Source organism: Saimiri boliviensis, chromosome 19 (genome assembly GCF_048565385.1).
Source record: "Saimiri boliviensis isolate mSaiBol1 chromosome 19, mSaiBol1.pri, whole genome shotgun sequence".
NCBI lineage: Eukaryota > Metazoa > Chordata > Mammalia > Primates > Cebidae > Saimiri > Saimiri boliviensis.
Window position 1 is genome coordinate 15058439 of NC_133467.1, and position 23089 is coordinate 15081527.

The 23089-nt window shown below is 40.9% G+C and overlaps 1 protein-coding gene across 2 annotated transcripts in view; it reads right to left on the reverse strand.

The window, feature by feature from the left end:
* The window catches only part of SOAT1 (sterol O-acyltransferase 1), a 76736-nt gene that overhangs the window by 13996 nt on the left and 39651 nt on the right, over nucleotides 1-23089 (reverse strand). For both annotated transcript variants that reach the window (XM_074389981.1, XM_003925328.4), the window contains exons 4-7: nucleotides 7315-7466; nucleotides 5446-5505; nucleotides 2867-2974; nucleotides 497-779 (exon numbers count right to left, since the gene is read on the reverse strand). In XM_074389981.1, the coding sequence (XP_074246082.1) occupies nucleotides 497-779; nucleotides 2867-2974; nucleotides 5446-5505; nucleotides 7315-7466 (603 nt within the window). The remainder of the gene's footprint in view (nucleotides 1-496; nucleotides 780-2866; nucleotides 2975-5445; nucleotides 5506-7314; nucleotides 7467-23089) is intronic.

Consider the following 23089-nt stretch of genomic DNA (forward strand, 5'->3'; position numbering starts at 1 on the left):
GAGGAAAAAGATGTCTGCTCAGAGAAAGTCTCCTGCAAGTGTCCCTTCTATTAGTCAAACACATCACAGCCAGCCAATAAAATCAGAAAATCCTGACGAATATATAAACAAATTAAAATAAATCCTTTATTTAGATGAAAATCGTTACATGACAAAACAATGAATCTGACATTTCAAAAGTGTTTTTAATTACAAAAATATTTTATAATTTAAGTGACTTTTACAAAAAGTATTCAGGAACAAAATCTTAATGCATCAAAAACCGTTCAATGTAATTTACTTCATTTCTCAAAAATTCAGAGAACATGGAAGCTAGAATGAAACTTAAGAGATGAGATGATACTAGTTGAACAATTTTACAGATAATGACACCAAGAACAATATATGAAAATCTATCCAAGTTAATACAGCTAAAAATAATAGTATCAGTCTGTCATCATCATTATTATTTTAGCTGAGCGAATAGCATCGCTTTGGGTAACACTTAAAATCTTACCTGCTCGAATATAACAATGAACCGGGAAGCTGGTGGCAGTGTGTATGCTAAGACAACGTAGGTTGGTCCAAAACCTAGAACTCCAATCTGGAAGACCATGAAAAGAAAGCCATGGAAGAGGGAATGGATCAGTGGATGAGAACTCCTGCTGTAGCCAGTGGCCCAACATTGAAACAGAAAATACGGAACTGAAAATGTAGACAGGAACATGATCCACCAGGTCCAAACAACAGTAGGAAATTTGCCAAAAGCGTAAGACAGGAGACTGAACTCAAGCACCAGCCTGGGGAGAAAAGGTACAGAAAAAGAACATAGAGGTGAATTTTTAATACACACTGAGTTCACAGAATTTAAAACTTTCTAACACCAAACTTTCAACGTTAGGAAACACTACAACATTAATATGTTGAAGTCATGGATTTGTAATAGTTCTGCTAGACAGAGGTCTGCTTCTAACCCTCTGCTTCACAATATATCTCAACATGTATCAACAGTATATAGTGTTTAGAAATAAGTTTTCTAAAAGCCCTAGGATAAATACAGTCCTCAAACAAGATATCTAAGATAACTAGACTTTGAACTTCTGAAAGGTTAGATTCTCACATTAATATTTTTAACTCTAAAATATTCTATGTAAAATATTCAAACAGCAATCATTCTTATGTACAAAAGATGGTTTTTCAGAATAGGCACAATTCAAAAACCTGTTAATATATTATACCATTATCTCAAAATTTAATTTTCAAAAATAGTACATAATTCAATTCACGATTATCATACTGTCATTTTTTTTTTTTTTTGAGACGGAGTTTCGCTCTTGCTGCCCAGGCTGGAGTGCAATGGCGCGATCTCGGCTCACCGCAACCTCCGCCTCCTGGGTTCAGGCAATTCTCCTGCCTCAGCCTCCTGAGTAGCTGGGATTACAGGCACGCGCCACCATGCCCAGCTAATTTTTTGTATTTTTAGTAGAGACGGGGTTTCACCATGTTGACCAGAATGGTCTCGATCTCTCGACCTCGTGATCCACCCGCCTCGGCCTCCCAAAGTGCTGGGATTACAGGCTTGAGCCACCGCGCCCGGCTCATACTGTCATTTTTTAAGGTACAGTTTGGTTTTAAAATTTTTATTTTGAGGGCCGGGCGCGGTGGCTCACGTCTGTAATCCCAGCACTTTGGGAGGCCGAGGCGGGTGGATCACGAGGTCAAGAGATCGAGACCATCCTGGTCAACACGGTGAAACCCCGTCTCTACTAAAAAAAATACAAAAAATTAGCTGGGCTGGATGGCACATGCCTGTAATCCCAGCTACTCAAGAGGCTGAGGCAGGAGAATTGCCTGAACCCAGGAGGCGGAGGTTGCGGTGAGCCGAGATCGTTTGTACTCCAGCCTGGGTAACAAGAGCAAAACTCTGTCTCAAAAAAAAAAAAAAAAAAAAAATTTATTTTGAGACCAGATCTTGCTTTATCACCCAGGCTGGGGTAAAGTGACACAAACACAGCTCCACTGCAGCCTCAGCCTCCCTGGCTCAAGCAATCCTCCCATCTCAGCCTCCTGAGTAACTGGAACTACAAGTGCGTGCCACCATTCCTGGCTAATTTTTAAATTTTTTGTAGAGATGTTGCACAGGCTGGTCTCGAACTTCTGAGCTCAAGTGATCCTCCCTCCTCAGCCTCCCAAAGTGCTGAGATTACAGGCATGAGCCTTCATGCCTGGCCTACAATTTGACTTTCATATTAAAAAGAAATATCAACATTTTCAACCTTCAGTTCCAATAAGCTACCTGTTTTAAGCAACCATCTTAAAGACAATCAAAAGGTGAATAAATCATATGCAGTTATCCTTTCCTATACATGGGGGATTGGTTCCAGGAAAGCATGCAGACCCCAAAACCTACACAAATTCAAGTCCCACAGTTGGCCCCGTAGAACCCACATATATGAAAAATCTGCCATTCTTACTATGTGTGTTTTGCATCCTGGAATACTGCAGATCCCATCTGCCTTTGCTTACAGATGTAGAACCCACAGATACAGAGTGCTAAACATATTGACTGAAAAACTTCCGCATCTAAGTGAACATACACAGTTCAAACCTGTGTTGTTCACAGGTCAACCGTGTACAAAGTTCTCCCATTTTTACCTAGAAACTACTGATTACGGTCTATTAAAACAAACTATTTTAAAAATAAAAGTAATGAAATTTCTAATTTTCTCATCAGTCAAACTTTTCAGGGCAGAGGACTATCACCCTCAAATCTGCTGCTTTAGGATTTCCTGAAGCAAATTTAACCAATTTACCCTTTACCAAAATTTCATGAAAAACCCGAACTTCTCATGCATCAACTAGCCAGCAGTCCTTTGTGTTGTCTTACCTTCCTTCATCAATGTAATCTACTACAAGTGTGCTGAGGATAAAGAGAATGAGGAGGGCAATAAACATATGATATATCGTTCTGATGTGGTCCACTTCAAGCAGCTCACTGTGAATGTAGTTCAAACAAAACAAATTAATAATCTATATTTAAATTCAAAACACCATAGTCTTATACTTACCTGGCAGGGGAGATACCATGGTCACAAAACACCATAAAACCTTTTCTTAAAGCAGTTTAGAAGATGCTTAATCCACTCTCCAAAAACAGCTCAAAAAAGAGTGGTCTACATTCTTTAAAACCTACCAGAAATGGATGGTTTCTAGGTAAACAAAGGTCATTCACTAATAACAGGAAACACAAAAACTAGGTAAAATGCTAAGAATTTTTTTAATCCTATACATACATTCTACTCTCCAAATTTAATACATATTAAGTACTATTTCCAAAAGGTTAAAATTGACATGAATTTCTTTTCTTTTTTTTTTTTTTAAAGGTGGAGTTTCACTATATTGGTCTGGCTGGTCTCGAACTTCTGACCTCAGGTGATCCACCTGCCTCAGCCTCCCAAAGTGCTGGGATTACAGGTGTGAGCCACTGCACCAGGCAAGAGCTTTTTTTTTTTTTTTTCTTTGAGACAGAGTCTCACTCTGTCACCCAGGCTGGACTGCAGTGGCTCAATCTCGCTTCACTGCAACCTTCGCCTCCTGGGTTCAAGTGACTCTCCTGCCTCAGCCTCCAAGTAGCTGGGATTACAGGCACATGCCACCATGCCTGGCTAATTTTTGTATTTTTTGTAGAGACAGGAGTTTCACTATCTTGAACTCCTGACCTCTTGATCCACCAGCCTCGTCCTCCCAAAGTGCTGGGATTACAGGCATGAGCCACCAAGTCCAGCCAATAAATATTTTACATCTGACCAAAACAAGTTTTTCAATTTATTTTAACTAGATTAAAAAACAGGTTTTTAAACTTGTTTTAACTAGTTAACAAACAGGTTTTTCAACTTGTTTAATTTGTTTCTGGAATGATAAGGCTAACCTTTTAAATGATTGAATAATCTAATATGCTACTCAGTCTCTGGACTAAGGATCTTCACATCCTAATAAAAACCTATCAGAGGGGGAGGCGGAACGGGAGAAAAAAAAAAAACCTATCAGAGCCATAGAAAACTATTCTATTTCCTTGGTTAAAACTTTTTTTGAGTTAATGTAATGTTGCTTATTTTTCATATATAAATTCTATCATTAAAATCCTTTTTTTTTTGAGGGTCTCGCTCTTGTTGCCCAGGCTGGAGTGCAATGGCATGATCTTGGCTCGCTGAAACCTCTACCTCCTGGGTTCAAGTGATTCTCCTGCCTCAGCCTCCTGAGTAGCTGTGATTACAGGCATTCGCCACCACACCTTGCTAATTTTTTAATACTTTTAGTAGAAAGCCTGCATTTTCCCCAGATACAAATTTTAAAAGACAAATTCCTTCAAATTATAGTGTGACAGAACACTGAACACTGAACATTACACACTTAGAAAACCGGCCTTCTTATCTAGGTGAAGTCATAAACATCAATTTGACTCACGGAAAGTAACTTTTGATAAGCATAAGGTGTCTTTTTAAAGAGAAGTATACTTTTTTTTGAGACAGAGTCTTGCTCTGTCACCCAGAGTGGAGTACAGCGGCATGACCTCAGCTCACTGCAACCTCCACCTCCCAGGTTCAAGCAATTCTCCTGCTTCAGGCTCCCAAGAAGCTGGAATTAAGGCACCTGCCACCAAGCCCAGCTAATTTTTGTAGGCTCACGCCTGTAAATCCAACACTTTGGGAGGCCGAGGTGGGTGGATCATCTGAGAGTCAAGTTCAAGATCAGCCTAGCCAACATGATGAAACTGTCTCTACTAAGAAAAGTACACTATAACACACTTAATGTGTCACCAACCCAACCATTTCAGATGATCCATACTAATACAGGTTAAATTTCAGCAGTATTTTATTAAATGAGTGTATGAATAAATTACTCAGAGAACATTAAAAAAATATTCATCAGCTACCCAAAGTACACCTTTAATTTTATTATTATTATTAATAGAGATGGGATCTTTCTCTGTTGCTCAGGCTGGAATGCAGTGGCACAATCTCAGCTCACTGCAGCCTCTACCTACTGGGCTCAAGTGATCCTCCTGTCTCAGACTCCCGAATAGCTGGGACTACAGGCATACACCACCATCCCTGGCTAATTTTTTGTATTTTTTGTAGAGAGAGTCTTGCCATGTTGCCCAAACTGGTCTTGAACTCCTGGACTCACAATCTGCCTGCCTCAGGCTCCCAAAGTGCTGGGATTCCAAGTGTGAGTCATGGTGCCAAGCCCAGATAACCATTCTTATTCCTTAACTCCTCTTTTGAAACTAGATACAGAACTGGAAGATCAGAAAGGAGCAAGAGAGAGCATACAACAAAAAAACTAATGATTTATACAGATACAAACAGAACAAACTCATTATATATTCATAGATTAAGCAATGATTCTTTCAGAATAGCTTTTTTAAAAAAATTCAAACATTTAAAAACAACTAAAAATACTCACTCTAAGAGAGATCGCCTTGCAATAAAAATCTTTCCTTGTTCTGGAGGTGCTCTCAAATCCCTGAGAAGAGAAAAAATTAAAACAAGATGTAAGTACTTCAAGTATTGTAAGAAATCTAATTCCACAAACAAGAGAATATTACCAACAACATCATCTAACATTAATTGACCAGTGACCTTTTCACTACTGATTCAAGTACCGTGTTACAGATATTATGTATGTTATTTCATTTACTCCCTCGGAACAATGCTGTGAGTTAGGTATATGCAAACTATCAAGAATGGAAGGGTCGCCACAGCCAGCTCCTATGGACTTCGGCAACCACTCTTCTTTCTTGTAGAGATCCCCTGAGGTCATAGGCCTACAAGCACACTCACTCCAGGTCATATATACTGTTATTGAGCTGTCTTATGAAACTGCACTGGTGTTTTTGATACCCTTTCTGATATCAAAGGACTTCCAGCAACTCCCAACAGCCTCCTGATCTTAAAGGTTGCTGTGAGTTACTACAACCCCCCATTTTACAACTTGCATTACCATCTTCTTCAGGGCTTTTCGTGCTACTACCAGCACTTAACTATTACTAGTCAAAACTATTCTTGAGAACATCACTCTATGCCTCTGAACAGGGGCGTGAAACTGAGAAGAGCATGGAATGGCAAACTGGCACACATTAGCCTTTGATAGCCTTCACTCGATTATTCTGGATGAACCAACAATTAGAAAAGTATATACTAATCGCACTGTACTTTATTACAGTATTGTATAGAATACAACAGAGAGGAACATGGTGATATGATTAAGAGCAAGGACTTGGCCAGGAATGGTGGCTCATACCTGTAATCCCAGCACTTTGGGAGGCCGAGACAGGTGGATCCTGAGGTTAGGAGTTCAAGACCAGCCTGGCCAACATGGTGAAACCCTGTCTCTACTAAAGTTACAAAAAATTAGATGGGTGTGGTGGCATGCACCTGTAGTCCCAGCTACTCAGGAGGCTGAGGCTGGAGAATCGCTAGAACCTGGGAGGCAGAGGTTGTAGTGAGCCGAGATCCCGTCATTGCACTGCAGCCCAGACAACAGGGTGAGACTCCATCACAGAAAAAAAAAAAAAAAAAAAAGGAAAAAAGAAAAAGAACAAGGACTCTAGAGTCAGACTCTGGGTTCAAGTCCCTGCTATGTAATAATCCTGGACAACATTTAGTTAAGTACTCTGTGCTTTAGTTTCCTAATCTGTAACATGTGGATAGTTACAGCATCTGTCTCAGAGGATCACTGTTTGGTTTAAATGAATTCATCATGTAGAGCGCTCAGCAAGTGTTGGCTCTGTTATTTTATTAGTCTTTTTTTTTTTTTTTTTTTTTTTGAGACAGGGTCTCTGTTGCCCAGGCCAGAGTGCGGTGGCATGATCTTTGCTCACTGCAACCTCTGCCTCCCAGGTTCAAGCGATTCTCATGCCTCAGCCTCCTGAGTAGCTGAGACTACAGGTGTGTACCACCACACCCGGCTAATTGTTGTAATTTTTGGTAGAGATGGGGTTCAGCATGTTGGCCAGGCTAATCTCAAACTACTGACCTCAAGTGATCTACCCACCTCGGCCTCCCAAAGTGCTGAAATTACAGGCATGAGCTACTATGCTTGACTTTATTAGTAGTCAGTCTTAAAAGAGGTATGCATGTATGTTATAATTCATACATAAAGACAAAGAAAACCCACCCTCCAAGTGGTTAAACAACTTTCCGAATGCAACACACAACCAATAAAAAGTGGCACCGGGGTGTGAATTCAAGCATATTTGCTACAGTCCATTTTGACCATTGAACTATAGTAGGTAGATGTTTGCATTAAAAAAAAATAGTAACACATACTTACTTTGCTCTATGGTTGTTTTTTTCTCCTTCAAGAACAGAAAAGGTTGTGAGAGCACACCCACCATTATCTAATGATGCCGATTTTTCAATGAGATTGGTCACAAAATCATCAAAGTGACTTCCAACTTCCTTCATAAAAAATGGCTTCAATTCCTAGAATTTAAAAAAAAAGAAAAACATGGGGAACTAATACATGCTTATGAGTCACTAACATTTCTCTAAAGGGCTCCCTTAAACAGAGCTGGAAAAAAAGCAAGTCATAGTGAGTTCACAGGAATAAAAGCAAAAAAAATCGATTTCTGTATCTGACTTGTAGTTTCAGAAACAACTACCTAAAAAGCAACATAGTGATTTATATCCTTTTAAAATGTATAACCCTTATAAGCATAAAAAAAAATACCTCAGCCTCCCAAGTAGCTAGGATCACAGGTGTGTGCCACCACTCCCAGCAAATGTTTTTTATTTTTTGTAAAAACAGCATCTTCCTATGTTGCCTAGGCTGAACTCTTGGGCTCAAGCAATCCTCCTGCCTCAGCTTCCCAAAGTGTTAGGATTACAGGCATGAGCCACTGTAATTACCATGATTCTAAGTTCTCTTTTTTCTAATGTAATCCCTTCACCCACGAACCCACCATGTATATTTTAGACCATTTATTCCTCATATCTGCATTTATACAATGTTTATTTCTACCTCCGTAGCCAGATACTTAACCATAAAACATGCATATGTATACATAGTATAAACATGCATATTCATGATAGCGACTGGAGCCAGACAAATTCCTAGGCAGACAGGGGCAGGTCTCCACTGAAACCCAACCTTCAAACCAAAGACAAATTAAAGCCTGAAAACTGGACTTCCAGTTCCAAGTAAGGTCCATGACTGGAGTGAGAACTTCTATTCCTATTTGCCTATTCTTTCCTGATTGGTTATTTCTGAATAATGCTTTTTAACTAGTTGAATGTTGTCTTTTCCAAGGCTACCCACAGCCCGCATCTTCCACTTTCTGAGCCCATAAAAACTCCAGGTTCAGTCACACACTGGCACCACCTGCTTCTGGGTTCCCTCTCCTCCAAGAGCCATTCCATGACTCAACAAAACTCTTTTCTGCCATGCTCACTCTCCAACTGCCCACATAATCTCATTTTTCTTGGACATGGGACAAGAACTCAGGACTCCCAGAACAGCAAGTACGAAGGGAACTAGAACATGAACACGCTGCCACCCTTCTGAGGCCCTGACCTCAGGACTCCCCAAGCCAGAGCTATAACACACTGTAACAGCCTCTTTGGAGTTCTGTGGTTGCTAATGTCTCCAAGTTTTTTGGGTACCACCACATTCCCCTCATCCAGATGCCAGCACCTAAGGTGGAAACCATTTGCCATACACCTGGTACAGCTGCAGCCTCAAATGGAGGTGGCACCTGGAGCCACACACCCCACCTCAGCAACCAGCGCACCTGGCTTGCCCTTGATGGGTGTGAGATCCAGGCCAGTAGCGGAAGTTGAGCACAGCCTGCCAGAACAAGTGGGCAGGGCAAGTCCAGCGGCCAGCCTGGAGCCAAGTGAGGCCTGGGCAGGAGTGCTACCAGCTGCAGAAATTTCCAGCTGGCAAAGTGGCACCCCAAAATAGCCTGTGTCGTACACACATTACATGATTTTCATAAAACTGTTATATGTGTGTGTGTGTATATGGTTTATCTTACGAAAATGTGTGTGTATAATGGTTATACATTCTGATCTCACATGTTCTTTAAGTCTTAAAGCTTCAAATCCCAGTTTTTTTCGAAAAGTAGGAGGCAAAAAAAGATTCCTTCAGGTTATAATAGGTCACCTACTGTGGAAGTCCAAATTATAAATTTGGGCAATTTTTATTTGCAAGACTTACTATAAAGGACAACACAGTATTATTTACTAATTCTTCAAGAAAAAAAAATGCTTTTTTTCTTTGACTAACTCATTTAAGCGCAACTTAAAAGATCTGAAATAGCATATTTCTAGGTTCTGTTATACCAAAGAGTTTGACCAAGTCCTTTAAAAGTAAAGCTGAAAAATATCAATGTATGTAATTGGACTATATGAATGCTTTTCAAACAGTTCTGTTTCCCACATTTCCCAAATGCTTTTTGGGTCCTGGGCAGTGAGAATACACTAAGGTCCTAGCTCTCAAAAGAACAGGTGATGGAGTTGGAAAATATAAAAATAGGGCCGGCCATGGTAGCTCACGCCTGTAATTCCAGCACTGTGGGATGCCAAGGCAGGCGGATCACCTGAGCTCGGGAGGTCAAGACCAGCCTGGACACCAAGGTGAAACCCCACCTCTACTAAAATATAAAAAATTAGCCAGGTGTGGCCGGGCGCGGTGGCTCATGCCTGTAATCCCAGCACTTTGGGAGGCCGAGGCGGGTGGATCACAAGGTCAAGAGATCGAAACCATCCTGGTCAACATGGTGAAACCCCGTCTCTACTAAAAATACAAAAAATTAGGTGGGCATGGTGGTGCGTGCCTGTAATCCCAGCTACTCAGGAGGCTGAGGCAGGAGAATTGCCTGAACCCAGGAGGCAGAGGCTGCAGTGAGCCGAGATCGCACCATTGCACTCCAGCCTGGGTAACAAGAGCGAACCTGTCTTAAAAAAAAAAAAAAAAAAAAATCAGCCAGGTGTGGTGGTGCGCACCTATAGTCCCAACTACTCAGGAGGCTGAGGCAGGGGAATCCCTTGAACCCAGGAGGTAGAGGTTGCAGTGAGCTGAGATTGTGCCACTGCACTCCAGCCTGGGCAACAGAGTAAGACTCCATCTCAAAAAAAAAAAAAAAAAAAAAGGAAGAAAGAAAAAAAGGAAACAAGGAGGCAGAGTTTAAGTCAGGGAAAACCTCAAAAATAAGAGGACATTTGGGAAGATCTGAAGAAGGTAAGAGGTTAAGTTAGTGGACATCTGTGGGAAACGTACCAGGAAGAAGGAAGCATGAGTGTAAAAAGTCCCTGAGGCAGGAACACCCTGGGCATGTTCAAGAAACAGCCGGGAAGGAGAACATCAAAGCTGAAGCAAAAAAGTGATAAGAGGTCAGAAAAGAATGGGGAGAAGGGTAGGGAGGGGAGTAAACCAGGCGATTACCCATACTCACGTCTCAGCCCATTCATTTTACTCTAAATTAAAAGAGAAGCCTAGAATCTTGAGATGTCGCCAAGGGAGTCAAGCCATTTCTTTTAGTTAGGAATCCTCAAACTCTGGTACCAGTCCCCTTCCCAACTAAGTATTAGGTTACACAGGCTAGAAGCATGAATGTAATGAATGAATATTATACAAATGTCAGTAAAGCTGCTAAAGACAGGCACTAATCCATCCAATGTCCACTGAAAAATAGTGAACTTCTCATGACACAAGCTCTTACGCCTTACTCATTACTCACAGATGAGCCTTCGGCATACTGTAGCTCCACCTTATCTGCAGTTCCACTTTCACAGTTCTAGCTAACTTCAGTACAGTATAGTAAGACACTTAGAGAGAGATCACACTGACATTAACTTTCACCGCAGTATATTGTTATTCTTGTTCCACTTCCCTTACTGTGCCAAATCTGTAAGTTTAACTGTGTCAGAGGTATGTGTGTAGAGGAGAAACAGCATATACAGGGTTTGGTAGTGTCCATGGTTTCAGGCATCCACTGGAGGTCTTGGAACATATCTCCCAAAGATAAGTGGAGGTTACTGTACATTCAACTCCCAACTTACACTCCTATGATAAGAAACCCCACAGCAAGCTCCTTACCCTCATTCTATATTGTACCTTTTTCTTTCCCCCTTCACCAATTTGCTTCCTCTTCTTCCCAGAATCCAGAACTTCTACCTTTTCTTCAGTCTACAAGTAAGGGTGTTCCTTTTTTTTTTTTTTTTGAGTCGGGCGGGGCAGGAGGAAAGGATTCAAGGGTATCCCTTGTTATCCCAACCTACTATCCAATCTCAGGACCAAATAGATATGAGTAACAGGAGTACTTCCATGACTCAGCACCTAAGGTGGGGAACAAGATACATACAGCCCTGATCTTACTGTGCTTACTATCCATGAGGAAAGTGATTAAATAAGTTATGAATGGTGCAACAAATGCCATAAAGAAATGTAGAGTGACAGGAGAACAAAGAGAAAGTAACAGAATAGAAATTCCAGGCATTTCAATTGTGTGACAGCCACTATAACGTGGTGGGAGGTTCCCAGTGTTGTAAATTTCTTTCACACTTTCCCTCATCTACGACCCCAACCTCTGCCACCTCAGATGGTACAGAATATTGCTTAGAAGGTAACTATTTTAATAATATCAATTCACATCTTTTTTTTTTTTGAAGTAACATTCATATGTGAATAGTTTAGGAATCCACATGTAAGACAAAATAACAAACAAAAAAAAGCCATATTTACTCATTTCTGCTACCAACACAATTTCACAAAATTCTTCACTCTATGATGATACACAGCTTTCCAAACACTTTAAAGACAAAATAAAACACACACTCCCCCCACATCTCTTGCCTAAATCACCATATTCCTTATAGATAATAACCCAATCCTTGCCTTTTCCTACAAATAAAATGATAGTGATTATACTTCTATAATCTATAATCAAATATATTCTTACACCCAAACCTTAATGTACCAAACGTAATGTAATTTTACATATATGAAATTTTACATATACAAAACCCCACCACCTACACATAAACAGTAGACTAAAATACAGTGCCAGGATAGTCTAACAAAACCTCTCTATAAGACTACTCCCAGGCTGCAGCCCCTGTCTACAGTTCTCAATAAGACTTCTAAATACAACAAACTTTAATTCTTAAAAAGCTTGATTTTCTTTAGTTTACAATCATGGTGCCTATGAAAGGACAGGGTCGTCTGGAGCATTGCAGGGAACTGGAGCCTTGTTATAGCATAGGCCCTGTGAGCCCCTCTGGCTCCAACATGGTTGCAGACGACTGCGTGAGCTTCTGACCTCCCACTAGGTTGACAGTCCTGCCATTCAGCTAGTTGCTTTCACCACTTGGCAGAAAAGTGAGTTCTTCCTTGAAACTTTTATTTTACCTTTTTTAAATAAAAATGGGGTCTCACTATGTTGGCCAGGCTGGTCTTGAACTCCTGGCCTCAACTAATCTGCCCACCTCAGCCTCTCAAAGGGCTGGGATGACAAGCATGAGCCACCGTGCCAAGCCAAGACTTGCTGTTTTTTTTGAAAAGGGGAATATCCTAGTTAAAAGATATTAGGAAAAAACAGATACGTAAGGCTGTCTGATTAGCTAGGTTGTACAGACGTTTTCCCTTTCAATGGGACGCAATAAACAAAGCTCAGCAGGACAGAAACTATTGCACGCAGATAAGGGTCTGGAACTGTGTCAGTTCTAAAGACAAGGGACAAGTGCTCCTTCCAGCCAGATTCTGATTTGACATCTCGAAGTGACCAGAGGTCTCGTAATAAAAGTGTCAGTGATACAATCCTCATGACATCACCCAGTGCTCCAAGCCCCGATGATTACTTTAGGTAATTAGAGGAAAAAACTGAGACACCTAAAACAAGCTACAGCCATTCAAACACTCAGAGCAACACATGTGACCCATTACATTCCCACTAGCATTCCTGCTTTGCTAACCTCTCACAGTAAAAAATACAGCATTCAAAACTAAAACTGTAACAGGGGCGCTGGACAGCCAAGCTAAACTAAATTTCCTTGTCAATTGAAAACTTTCACCAAATTTTAACCATTAACTATTCTAAATTTGTCATCACAAATATTATCTAAATTATTCTCTGAAATATATAATTCAAAATTATTTTTAAAACTAGTATATACAAAAAATACATTAAAAATTACAAATGTCTATTCCAATTTCATCAAATTATCACATTTTTCAATCTATAGCTCACTTTAATGCTATTAAATATATACTATTATATATAATAGCTTTACAACGGTCCTATTGACATATTATAGATAACACATCTGGGCCCAGTGGCTCACACCTGTACTCCCAGCACTTTGGGGGAGGCCAAGGCGGTCAGATCACCTGAGGTCAGGAGTTTGAGACCAGCCTGGTCAACATGAAGAAATGCTGCCTCTACTAAAAATCCAAAAAAAAAAAATAGCCGGGTGTTGTGGCAGTTGCCTGTAATCTCAGCTACTAGGGAGGCTGAGGCAAGAGAATCACTTGATCCCGGGAGTCAGAGTCAGAGGTTGTAACGAGCCAAGATCATGCCATTGCACTGCAGCCTGGGTGACAGAGCTGGACTCCGTCTCAAAAAAAAAAAAAAAAAAAAAAAAGGAAAGAAAGAAAGAAAAATACAACTACACTATTAATTTATGTCCAAAAAGAACCTGTAAGACAAAATAACATAAAAAGCTTTATTTCTTCATTTTTATTTGCTAAGATATTTTCACAAGGCCCTTGACTATATAATAAGATAATTTCACAAGGCCCCTGACATTATATGTTCACATAATTCTCCAAAAAACACCTTTAAAGTTAAAACAGCATAAAACACATGCCTCTCTGCAACACCCCTTGCCTAAATCACTATATCCCTTAAAAGAGAAATCACGCTAGTCGTTCTCTTTTCCTACACACAAAATGTCTGACAAAATTACTAATTATACTTCTATAATCTATAACCAGATATACTCTCACACTCAAACCTTAATTCTACTTTAACATACTTGTAAACAAATGTAATATAATTTTACACATACTAAACCCTACCACCTGCATAAACACTATGCCAAAACAGGCTGGCAAAAAAAAATCTCGCTAAAAAACTATTCTCAGACTACAGGCCTTGGTCTACAGTCCTCAATGAGACTTCCAAATAAGACAGACTTTACTTTTTATTTTTATTTATTTATTTCACTTGAGACAGAGTCTCGGTCTACCGCCCAGGCTGGAGGGCAGTGGCACCATCTCGGCTCACTGCAACCTCTACCTCCTGGGTTCAAGTGATTCTCCTGCCTCAGCGTCCCGAGTACCTGGCATTACAGGTGTCCATCACCACGCCCAGCTAGTTTTTGCATTTTTAGTAGAGTCAGGGTTTTACCATGTTGGCCAGGCTGGTCTTGAACCCCTGACCTCAGGCAATTCGCCTGCCTCAGCATTCCAAAGTGCTGGGATTACAGGCACGAGCCACCACACCCAGCCCTTTAATTTAGGTTTAATTTTCAAGTTCTATTTCTTTTTTGTTAGTTGACACATACCAGAGCTAGTACAATATTAAGGAGAAAGATGTCTTTTAGGGCTAATAATAATGTAGTAAAAGAAATATGAGTTTTTAGCTAGGTAGACCTGGGTTCAGATTCTAGCTCAATCACTTGAGTGTGGCCTAAGGCAAGCTATCTCACTTTTGTCAGCAGTTAGTTACGTACAAAATCAAGATGAATGACACCTAGCTTGCTAAGTTGTTATATGAACTAAACACAAAGCAAAACAAAAAACCTGCAGACACACAGCACAGTATCTGACATAGTTATCACTCGAGAGGTATTTGTTTATTCCCACCCCTCCCCCTTAGTCTAAGCAAACCCTGAGGAACAATAAAACAATGTACAATGAAAATTGTAATTTAAGCAAATCCCATCATTTAGTGCTTTTATTATTAAAAGGTGACTAAACCTACCACATTCCTTTACATGGCATTATAATTACATTCCTCATATTCATCCTTAATGCCCTTCTCCTCTTTCTCTGAGGAATTAAAGTTGATGGAAGGTGCTGCCACCAGGCACAAGGAAGAAGTCTGCACTGTGGACGCCTAAGTCTCCTGAATCTCCTCCTTTCACAGACCTTAGCCCTGATGACAATAAAGTGACTGCTTACTATTGTTACTCTCTTTTTAAGAGGGAATATTAAGAAACACAGTATGGCCAGGCGCGGTGGCTCACGCCTGTAATCCCAGCACTTTGGGAGGCCAAGGCGGGTGGATCACGAGGTCCAGAGATCGAGACCATCCTGGTCAACATGGTGAAACCCTGTCTCTACTAAAAATACAAAACATTAGCTGGGTATGGTGGCGCGTGCCTGTAATCCCAGCTACTCAGGAGGCTGCGGCAGGAGAATTGCCTGAACCCAGGAGGCGGAGGTTGCAGCGAGCCGAGATAGCGCCATTGCACTCCAGCCTGGGTAACAAGAGCGAAACTCTGTCTCAAAAAAAAAAAAAAAAAAAAGAAACACAGTACAAGAAACAGTCCACTTCTGCCTTCTGAATTCTATCACAGGAATTAGAACTCAGTATGTAATCACAAATAAATCTGAATAATGCCTCGTATCAGTAACCTGAAAATGAATGTTGAGGTTATAGGCTTTCTAATTTGCTTATCTTTTCAATCTCCTATCTATTGATATTAATTTCATGCAGCCAGTGGACTCTGACAGCTCTAGCACCATGACAGAGGGACGGATGGAAGGAAGGTAGAAAGGGAGAAGGGGAAGAAGGGAGGAGGCAGTTAACTAGAAACTAGAAAAGGTGCTTATTTAGATAATCTGGTAAACAGAAACACTATATTTTACAGCTTAAGGAAATCTTTTACATTAAATAAACAGCGGAATTAGATAACCTCTAAGATTCCAAAAACAGAAAACAACCATGATGCAAAGACCCTAAGGTTGGAACACACAGTTAAAGGAACAAACGATAATGATCAGAGATAAGACTAGAAAAGCAAGAAGGGACTAGATCACAGACCTTTAAGCTATTTTAAGAATTTATATTGGTGGGGCGTGGTGGCTCAGGCCTGTAATCCCAACACTTTGGGAGGCCGAGGTGGGCGGACTGCCTCAGTTTAGGAATTTGAGATTAGCCTGGGCAACACAGTAAAACTCCCTCTCTACTAAAATACAAAAAATTAGCCAGCGTGGTAGCACGCGCCTGTAGTCCCAGCTACTCAGGAGGCTGAGGCAGGAGAATCGCTTGAACCCAGGAGGTGGAAGGTGCAGTGAGCAGAGATGGCGCCACTGCACTCCAGCCTGGGCGAGAGAGTGAGACTCCATCTCAAAAAAAAAAAAAGGGATTTATTTTACACTAAAGACATCTGGAAGCCAATGACATTTTAAGCACAGGATTTATAAACATATTCAGATTTGCATTTTAGAAAGGTAACTCTTCTACCTAAAAAGGCTTCCAGGAAGAGATTACTTTGGACTGAGTATTAAAATGAAAAAAGGTCAGGGTCATTTATGGGTAAATAACTCTTTCAAAAGTACAGAGACATAAAAAAAATCTTAAAGTATGCTGAAAGAAAAAAACAGTAAACCAATCAGTACATATTATTTTCAGTGTCTCAAAAAAAATTAGGTCCCTTGATCACAATTTCTTCTAAAATGATTTTAAAGAATATTATACTCTAACTCCACAAGGTCATATTGTAGTCTATAAATTACTTCTTTCTCTGATTTGCTGCCTGTCTTTGCATAGAGAATCTTTCAACCTCATGGTGGTATGGTACCAGAAACCTGACCTTTCTGAGCAAAACAAGTAACACAATGAAACAGGTAATACGGTGCGTAGGACCGTACTAAATTGACTGCTCAGAAAGGTCTCCTGATAATTCACTCTAAAGTTCTTTCTATTCTCCTCTTTTACTGCACCTCTTTCTTTTCCTTCATTGCACTTAATTTGAAATTCTATATATTACTGCCTTTTGGCATCTCACTGTCTGCCCCCTCAACAGATTTTAAACACCGTATCTTTTTGTTAACTGGTAACTAATTTTGTATTTTTAGTGGAGACGGGGTTTCACAATGTTGCCCAAGATCTCAAACCCCTGGCCTAAAATGATTCTGCCTGCCTTGGCCTCTCAAAGTACTGGGATTACAGGCATGACCCACTGTGCCTGGCCAAATAACATTTTTAAGGTATCTAACTCAGTTGTTGTTCCTCTTGCTCATGCATTTTATATATAGTGTTATCAGTTAGCATGAGAACAGAAAATGCAACTTCTTTAAAATCCCAGCACTTAATGTACCTTATCAGGTACTACCTGATAGACAAAGAAACCAAGTAGGCATTCATTAAACTGAACTGCTAAACATTCCAGGACAACAGGACAGGTACTTGTCTACCTTTTCTAAGCGATGAAATCATAAAGCACAATAAACTGACTTTCCCAAAATTCTTCAAAATAGACTAGAGATTCATACACTTTATAGTACTAGAATCCCTGATTTCTATCTGGGCATGTGACTGCTTAGAATAAACAAATTTCCCAGTGTCTCTTTCCACCTAGGTAGCCAACGAGATACAGGTGGAAACGGTTTGTCAAAGTCCCCAGAAAATTTCCTTAACAGACAGCAGGTACCTGTTCCTTACCCCACTCTTTCCTTCCCTCAATTCTGCTGCGTGGAACTCAGATGAAACAACTAGAGCCATTTGGACAATGAGGAGGACTACAGCCTATGAACGAGTAAGTGCCTTTGCAAAGACTATGGCAGTGAGAGATGTCTAGCGTGTCTGACTCCATCATGCTTCTAGCCTCACAAGCTGGCCATCCTTGCTCCTTGCTGAGCAAGGCTCACTCAGGAATGAGCCTGAGTGAGGCTAGAAGCCAATACAACTCTGGAAGAAATTCACAGTTCAACTTTGATGTAAGAATGATAATAGTCCCTCCCCCAAACTAACCCCCTTCCTTGTTGGGAACAGAAACCACCTAAGTATTTTCTGAGCAGAAAATACTTAGACTTGTCTCTCCAGCAGTCCGCCAATAAATCAATAGATAAGTACCATCCAGAAACTTTTTTTTTTTTTTTCTTCTGAGGTGAAGTCTTGCTCTGTCACCCAGGCTGGAGTGCAGTGGCATAATCTTGGCTCACTGCAACCTCCACCTCCCAGGTTCAAGTGGTTCTCCTGCTTCCAGAGTATCTGGGACTACAGGCGTGCGCCACCAGACCCAGCTTATTTTTTCCTACTTTTAGTAGAAACAGGGTTTCACCATGTTAGTTAGGCTGGTCTCGAACTCATGTGATCTGCCCACCTCAGCCTCCGAAAGTGCTGGGATTACAGCTGTGAGCCACTGCACTTGGACCAAAAATTTTTTTAGAAGGCGTTACTTAAATGACTGACAAAACATGGAAAGAAACTCTTATTTGCTGACATGACACTAGAATCTTTTTTATTTTTTTTTTGAGATGGCATTTCACTCTCGTCTCCCAGGCTGGCGTATAATGGTGTGATCTCAGCTCACTGCAATCTCCACCTCCTGGGTTCAACCGATTCTCCTGTCTCACCCTCCCCAGTAGCTAGGATTACAGGCACATGTCATTAAACCCAGCTAATTTTTGTATCTTGAGTCTTACTCATTACAGTTTGATCATTTAAAGACTGGACAACAGCATAAGGCACTGATTTGAAAAACAATATTTGAAATGCTATATAAGCAGCAAACAGAATGTTATAACAATTTTTTTTTAGACAAGGTCTGACTCTATTGGCTCACTGCAATCTCCACCTCCTGGGCTCAAATGGTCCTCCCACCTCAGCCTCCCGAGCAGCAGGACTACAAGCACACACAAGTATGCCCAGCTAATTTCTGTATTTCTTGTAGAGACAGGGTTTTGTCATGTTGTCCAGGCTGGTCTCAAACTCATAAGCTCAAGTGATCCACCTACCTTGGCCTCCCAAAGTGCTGGGATTACAGGTATAAGCCAATGTGCTCAGTCCAAAAATGTATTTTTAAGAAGTAGAAAGTAATTTTTTTCATCTTTCTAATATTCACATTAGACCTAACATTCCCTCTATAAAGGTATGTACATTAATAAAAGTTCTACAATAGCAATTAGTAAAGACATTCCCTTTGCCCTTCTTAACCTATTCATTTTTTTCTGGAAATTATTCTCAGAGGCAAGGACAGGCATGTCATATCCAGGCCAGAGCTGTATATGACCTTGTCCTTGTGGCTAACATTCAGTTCTCTCTCTTCTAATAAATCTCAGGTTCTGAGCTTTGAAAGAGGGTGAGTGGAAACTTTATTATACTGAAATATCCAAAGTATCTAAACTCTTCCTACTGAAATCCTTACTCTTTCCGGAGCCTGAATGTTCATCTTCTCCTAAGGTGCAGTGAGATAAATTAACATCATTTGAATATATTTTCTTTTATGCCTAAATAAGCCAAAGTAGGTTTCTGTTATTTGCAACCAAAAGAAATAGCTTAACATAATGTTAAAGCAAAGCTAGGCCAGACATGGTGGCTCACTCCTGTAATCCCAGCACTTTGAGAGGCCAAGGCAAGAGGATTGCTTGAGTTCAGGAGCTCAAGACCAGCCTGGGCAACATAGTGAGACCTTGTCTCTTTAAAAACAAGAAAAGCAAAGCTAATTTAATTGTTGTTGCTTTTTTTTTTTTTTTTTTTTTTTTTTTGAGACGGAGTTTCGCTCTTGTTACACAGGCTGGAGTGCAATGGCTCGATCTCGGCTCACCACAACCTCCGCTTCCCGGGTTCAGGCAATTCTCCTGCCTCAGCCTCCTGAGTAGCTTGGATTACAGGCATGTGCCACCATGCCCAGCTACTTTTTTGTATTTTTAGTAGAGACGGGGTTTCACCATGTTGACCAGGATGGTCTCGATCTCTTGACCTCGTGATCCACCCGCCTCGGCCTCCCAAAGGGCTGGGATTACAGGCTTGAGCCACTGTGCCCGGCAGCTAATTTAATTGTTAATGTAAGTTGGTTGGGACTTAATCATATGAATCTCCCTTGGACTGTTCCAAGATCTTTTAAGTCTTGTTACAACACAATTCTAAGGATTTCCAAAGGTCATAACTCAGAGTTACACAAGTTCATATGACCCCACTGGCATTAGAAAGAAAGTATACACTTAAAACTTGTTTTCGAAAGCATGTTAGACCTCGAAGCAACCTTAAGAGATTCAGTCAGTTCAAACCACTAATTTCAACACACTAATGTTCTCACCTCCCTCACTCCTCTTCCCTTTACACCAAAAGGTTTGCTCAGTACTTGAGAAACTTCTTCAGGCCTTTCTGTAGGCCTATCTACACATCTAACTGTTCACAGAGTTCTTTGTTAGTTGCCCAATTTGGCAAATAAAAAATACAGACACTCAATTAAATTTAAATTTCATATCAACAAATAGCTTTATAGTCTGCCTCAAATACTGCATGATTACTAAAAAAGTATTGTTTACCTGAAATTCAAATTCGACTGGACATACTGTATTTTACCTGACAACTCGTTCTGTGGAGCTGAAACAGCTGCCCAATGAGACTTACTGATTACAGTAACAAGCAGTAAATTCTGAAAAAGCTTTAGTCAGCTGCACAATTATGACGTAAATCTTTACAGCTAAAGAGGACCTTGAAAACAACTCATGCAATGCTCTCACTTTAAAGATCAAGGAAAGATGAAGTGACAACTGGGAGGAACATGACACCAAATTACAAACGACCAGAAAGATTCCTAACTTTCACTTTTTAAAAATTATTTGTAGGCCGGGCTCGGAGGCTCAAGCCTGTAATCCCAGCACTATGGGAGGCCGAGGCGGATGGATCATGAGGTCAAGAGATCAAGACCATCCTGGTCAACATGGTGAAACCCCGTCTCTACTAAAAATACAAAAAAATTAGCTGGGCATGGTGGCGCGTGCCTGTAATCCCAGCTACTCAGGAGGCTGAGGCAGGAGAATTGCCTGAACCCAGGAGGTGGAGGTTGCAGTGAGCCGAGATCGCGCCATTGCACTCCAGCCTGGGTAACGAGTGAAACTCCGTCTCCAAAACAAAACAAAACAAAACAAAATTATTTATAAAAATCCATAAGATGCCGGCGCGGTGGCGCAAGCCTGTAATCCCAGCACTTTGGGAGGCCGAGGCAGGTGGATCACAAGGTCAAGAGATCGAGACCATCCTGGTCAACATGGTGAAACCCCATCTCTACTAAAAATACAAAAAATCAGCTGGGCATGGTGGTGCATGCCTGTAATCCCAGCTACTCAGGAGGCTGAGGCAGGAGAATTGCCTGAACCCAGGAGGCGGAGGTTGCGGTGAGCCGAGATCGCGCCATTGCACTCCAGCCTGGGTAACAAGAGCGAAACTCCGTCTCAAAGAAAAAAAAAAAAAAATCCACAAGAGAAAAGGAATTAAGATGTGAAAAAACAAGCAAAGTTCATGGCTCCGAACAATGTTCAGGTACCTATAATCTCAGGTCCTTCCATGTTAGTAAATGTCAACCAATAAAGCTAAGCAACAACTATAAAAAAGTGACCAATTAGAGATCTCTTATAAATGGGATGATTTAAGTAAATAAGGTTATGTATATATGCCGGGCGCAGTGGCTCACACCTGTAATCCCCGTACTTTGGGAGGCCCAGGCGGGTGGATCACTAGGTCAGGAGTTCTAGCTCATACCTGTAATCCCAGCACTTTGGGAGGCCCAGGCGGGTGGATCACTAGGTCAGGAGTTCCAGCTCATACCTGTAATCCCAACACTTTGGGAGGCCCAGGCGGGTGGATCACTAGGTCAGGAGTTCCAGCTCATACCTGTAATCCCAACACTTTGGGAGGCCCAGGCGGGTGGATCACTAGGTCAGGAGTTCCAGACCACCCTGACTAACATGGTGAAACCCCATATCTGCACAAAATACAAAAATTAGCTGAGCATGGTGGCGCGTGCCTGTAATCCCAGCTACTCAGGAGGCTGAGGCAGGAGAATCACTTGCACCAAGGAGGCGAAGGTTTCAGTGAGCCAAGATCGCACCACTTCAACTCCAGCCTGGGCAACAGAGTGAGACTTTGTCTCAAAAAATGAAAAAAAAAAAAAAAAAAGATTACTTATATAAAGTACCTAGTATAAAAGCTTAGACTGTGAGAGAGCTTCTAAATGTAGTTCCCTTCTCCTACTGGTTCATCTGTTTCTCAGTCTTATAGTAAAATATAGCTCCCTACCTATTCTGACTGTCTCCAAACTCTATATTCCATCCTGAACTTTCAGATCAGAACAGTAGTCCCACTGTATCTTGTTAAAAAGCATTGCAATTGGTTGGGTACAGTGGCTCACGCCTGTAATCCCAGCACTTTGGGAGGCCGAGGTGGGTGGATTATTTGAGGTCAGGAGTTTGAGACCGGTCTGTCCAACATGGTGAAACCCTGCTTCTACTAAAAATATAAAAATTAGCCGGGCATGGTGGCACATGCCTGTAATCCCAGTTGCTAGGGAGGCTTAGACAGGAGAATCACTTAAACTGTGGAGGCAGAGGTTGCAGTGAGCCAAGATCGTGCCACTGTACTCCAGCCTGGGCAACAGAGAGAGACTCCATCTCAAAAAAAAAAAATTACGATTAATAAACAATGGTAAAATATTCAATCTCATTAGACAGCAAACAACTGACGAATAAAAAACTTCTAAGTCAAATCACCTAAAGTTCACCAAACGACATTTGTTGACTCATTAAGAGTATATATTAGGGATATAAACTAAGCACTTAGCAATATAGAGTAGAGAAGACATCATTTCAACTGCAATGTTCAAAAGACTGTAGAAGCAGCAAGATTTAACCTAGAATTTGAAGGATACATATTATTCTGATTGGTGAAGACAGAATGAGGAAATTTCATGTAGAAAGAGCTACATGAATGAGGGCATAAAAGTCGAGAAAAATGCTTTATAATCTAGCCTCAATTTTTCAACTTTTTCTTGCCATTGTGCCCCAATAGGGACACAGATGCCCATCAAGTGCCCTAAAATATGTACAGTGTAAGTTTTCTGACACCATTACCTTTGTTCAGGCCACTGCTTCC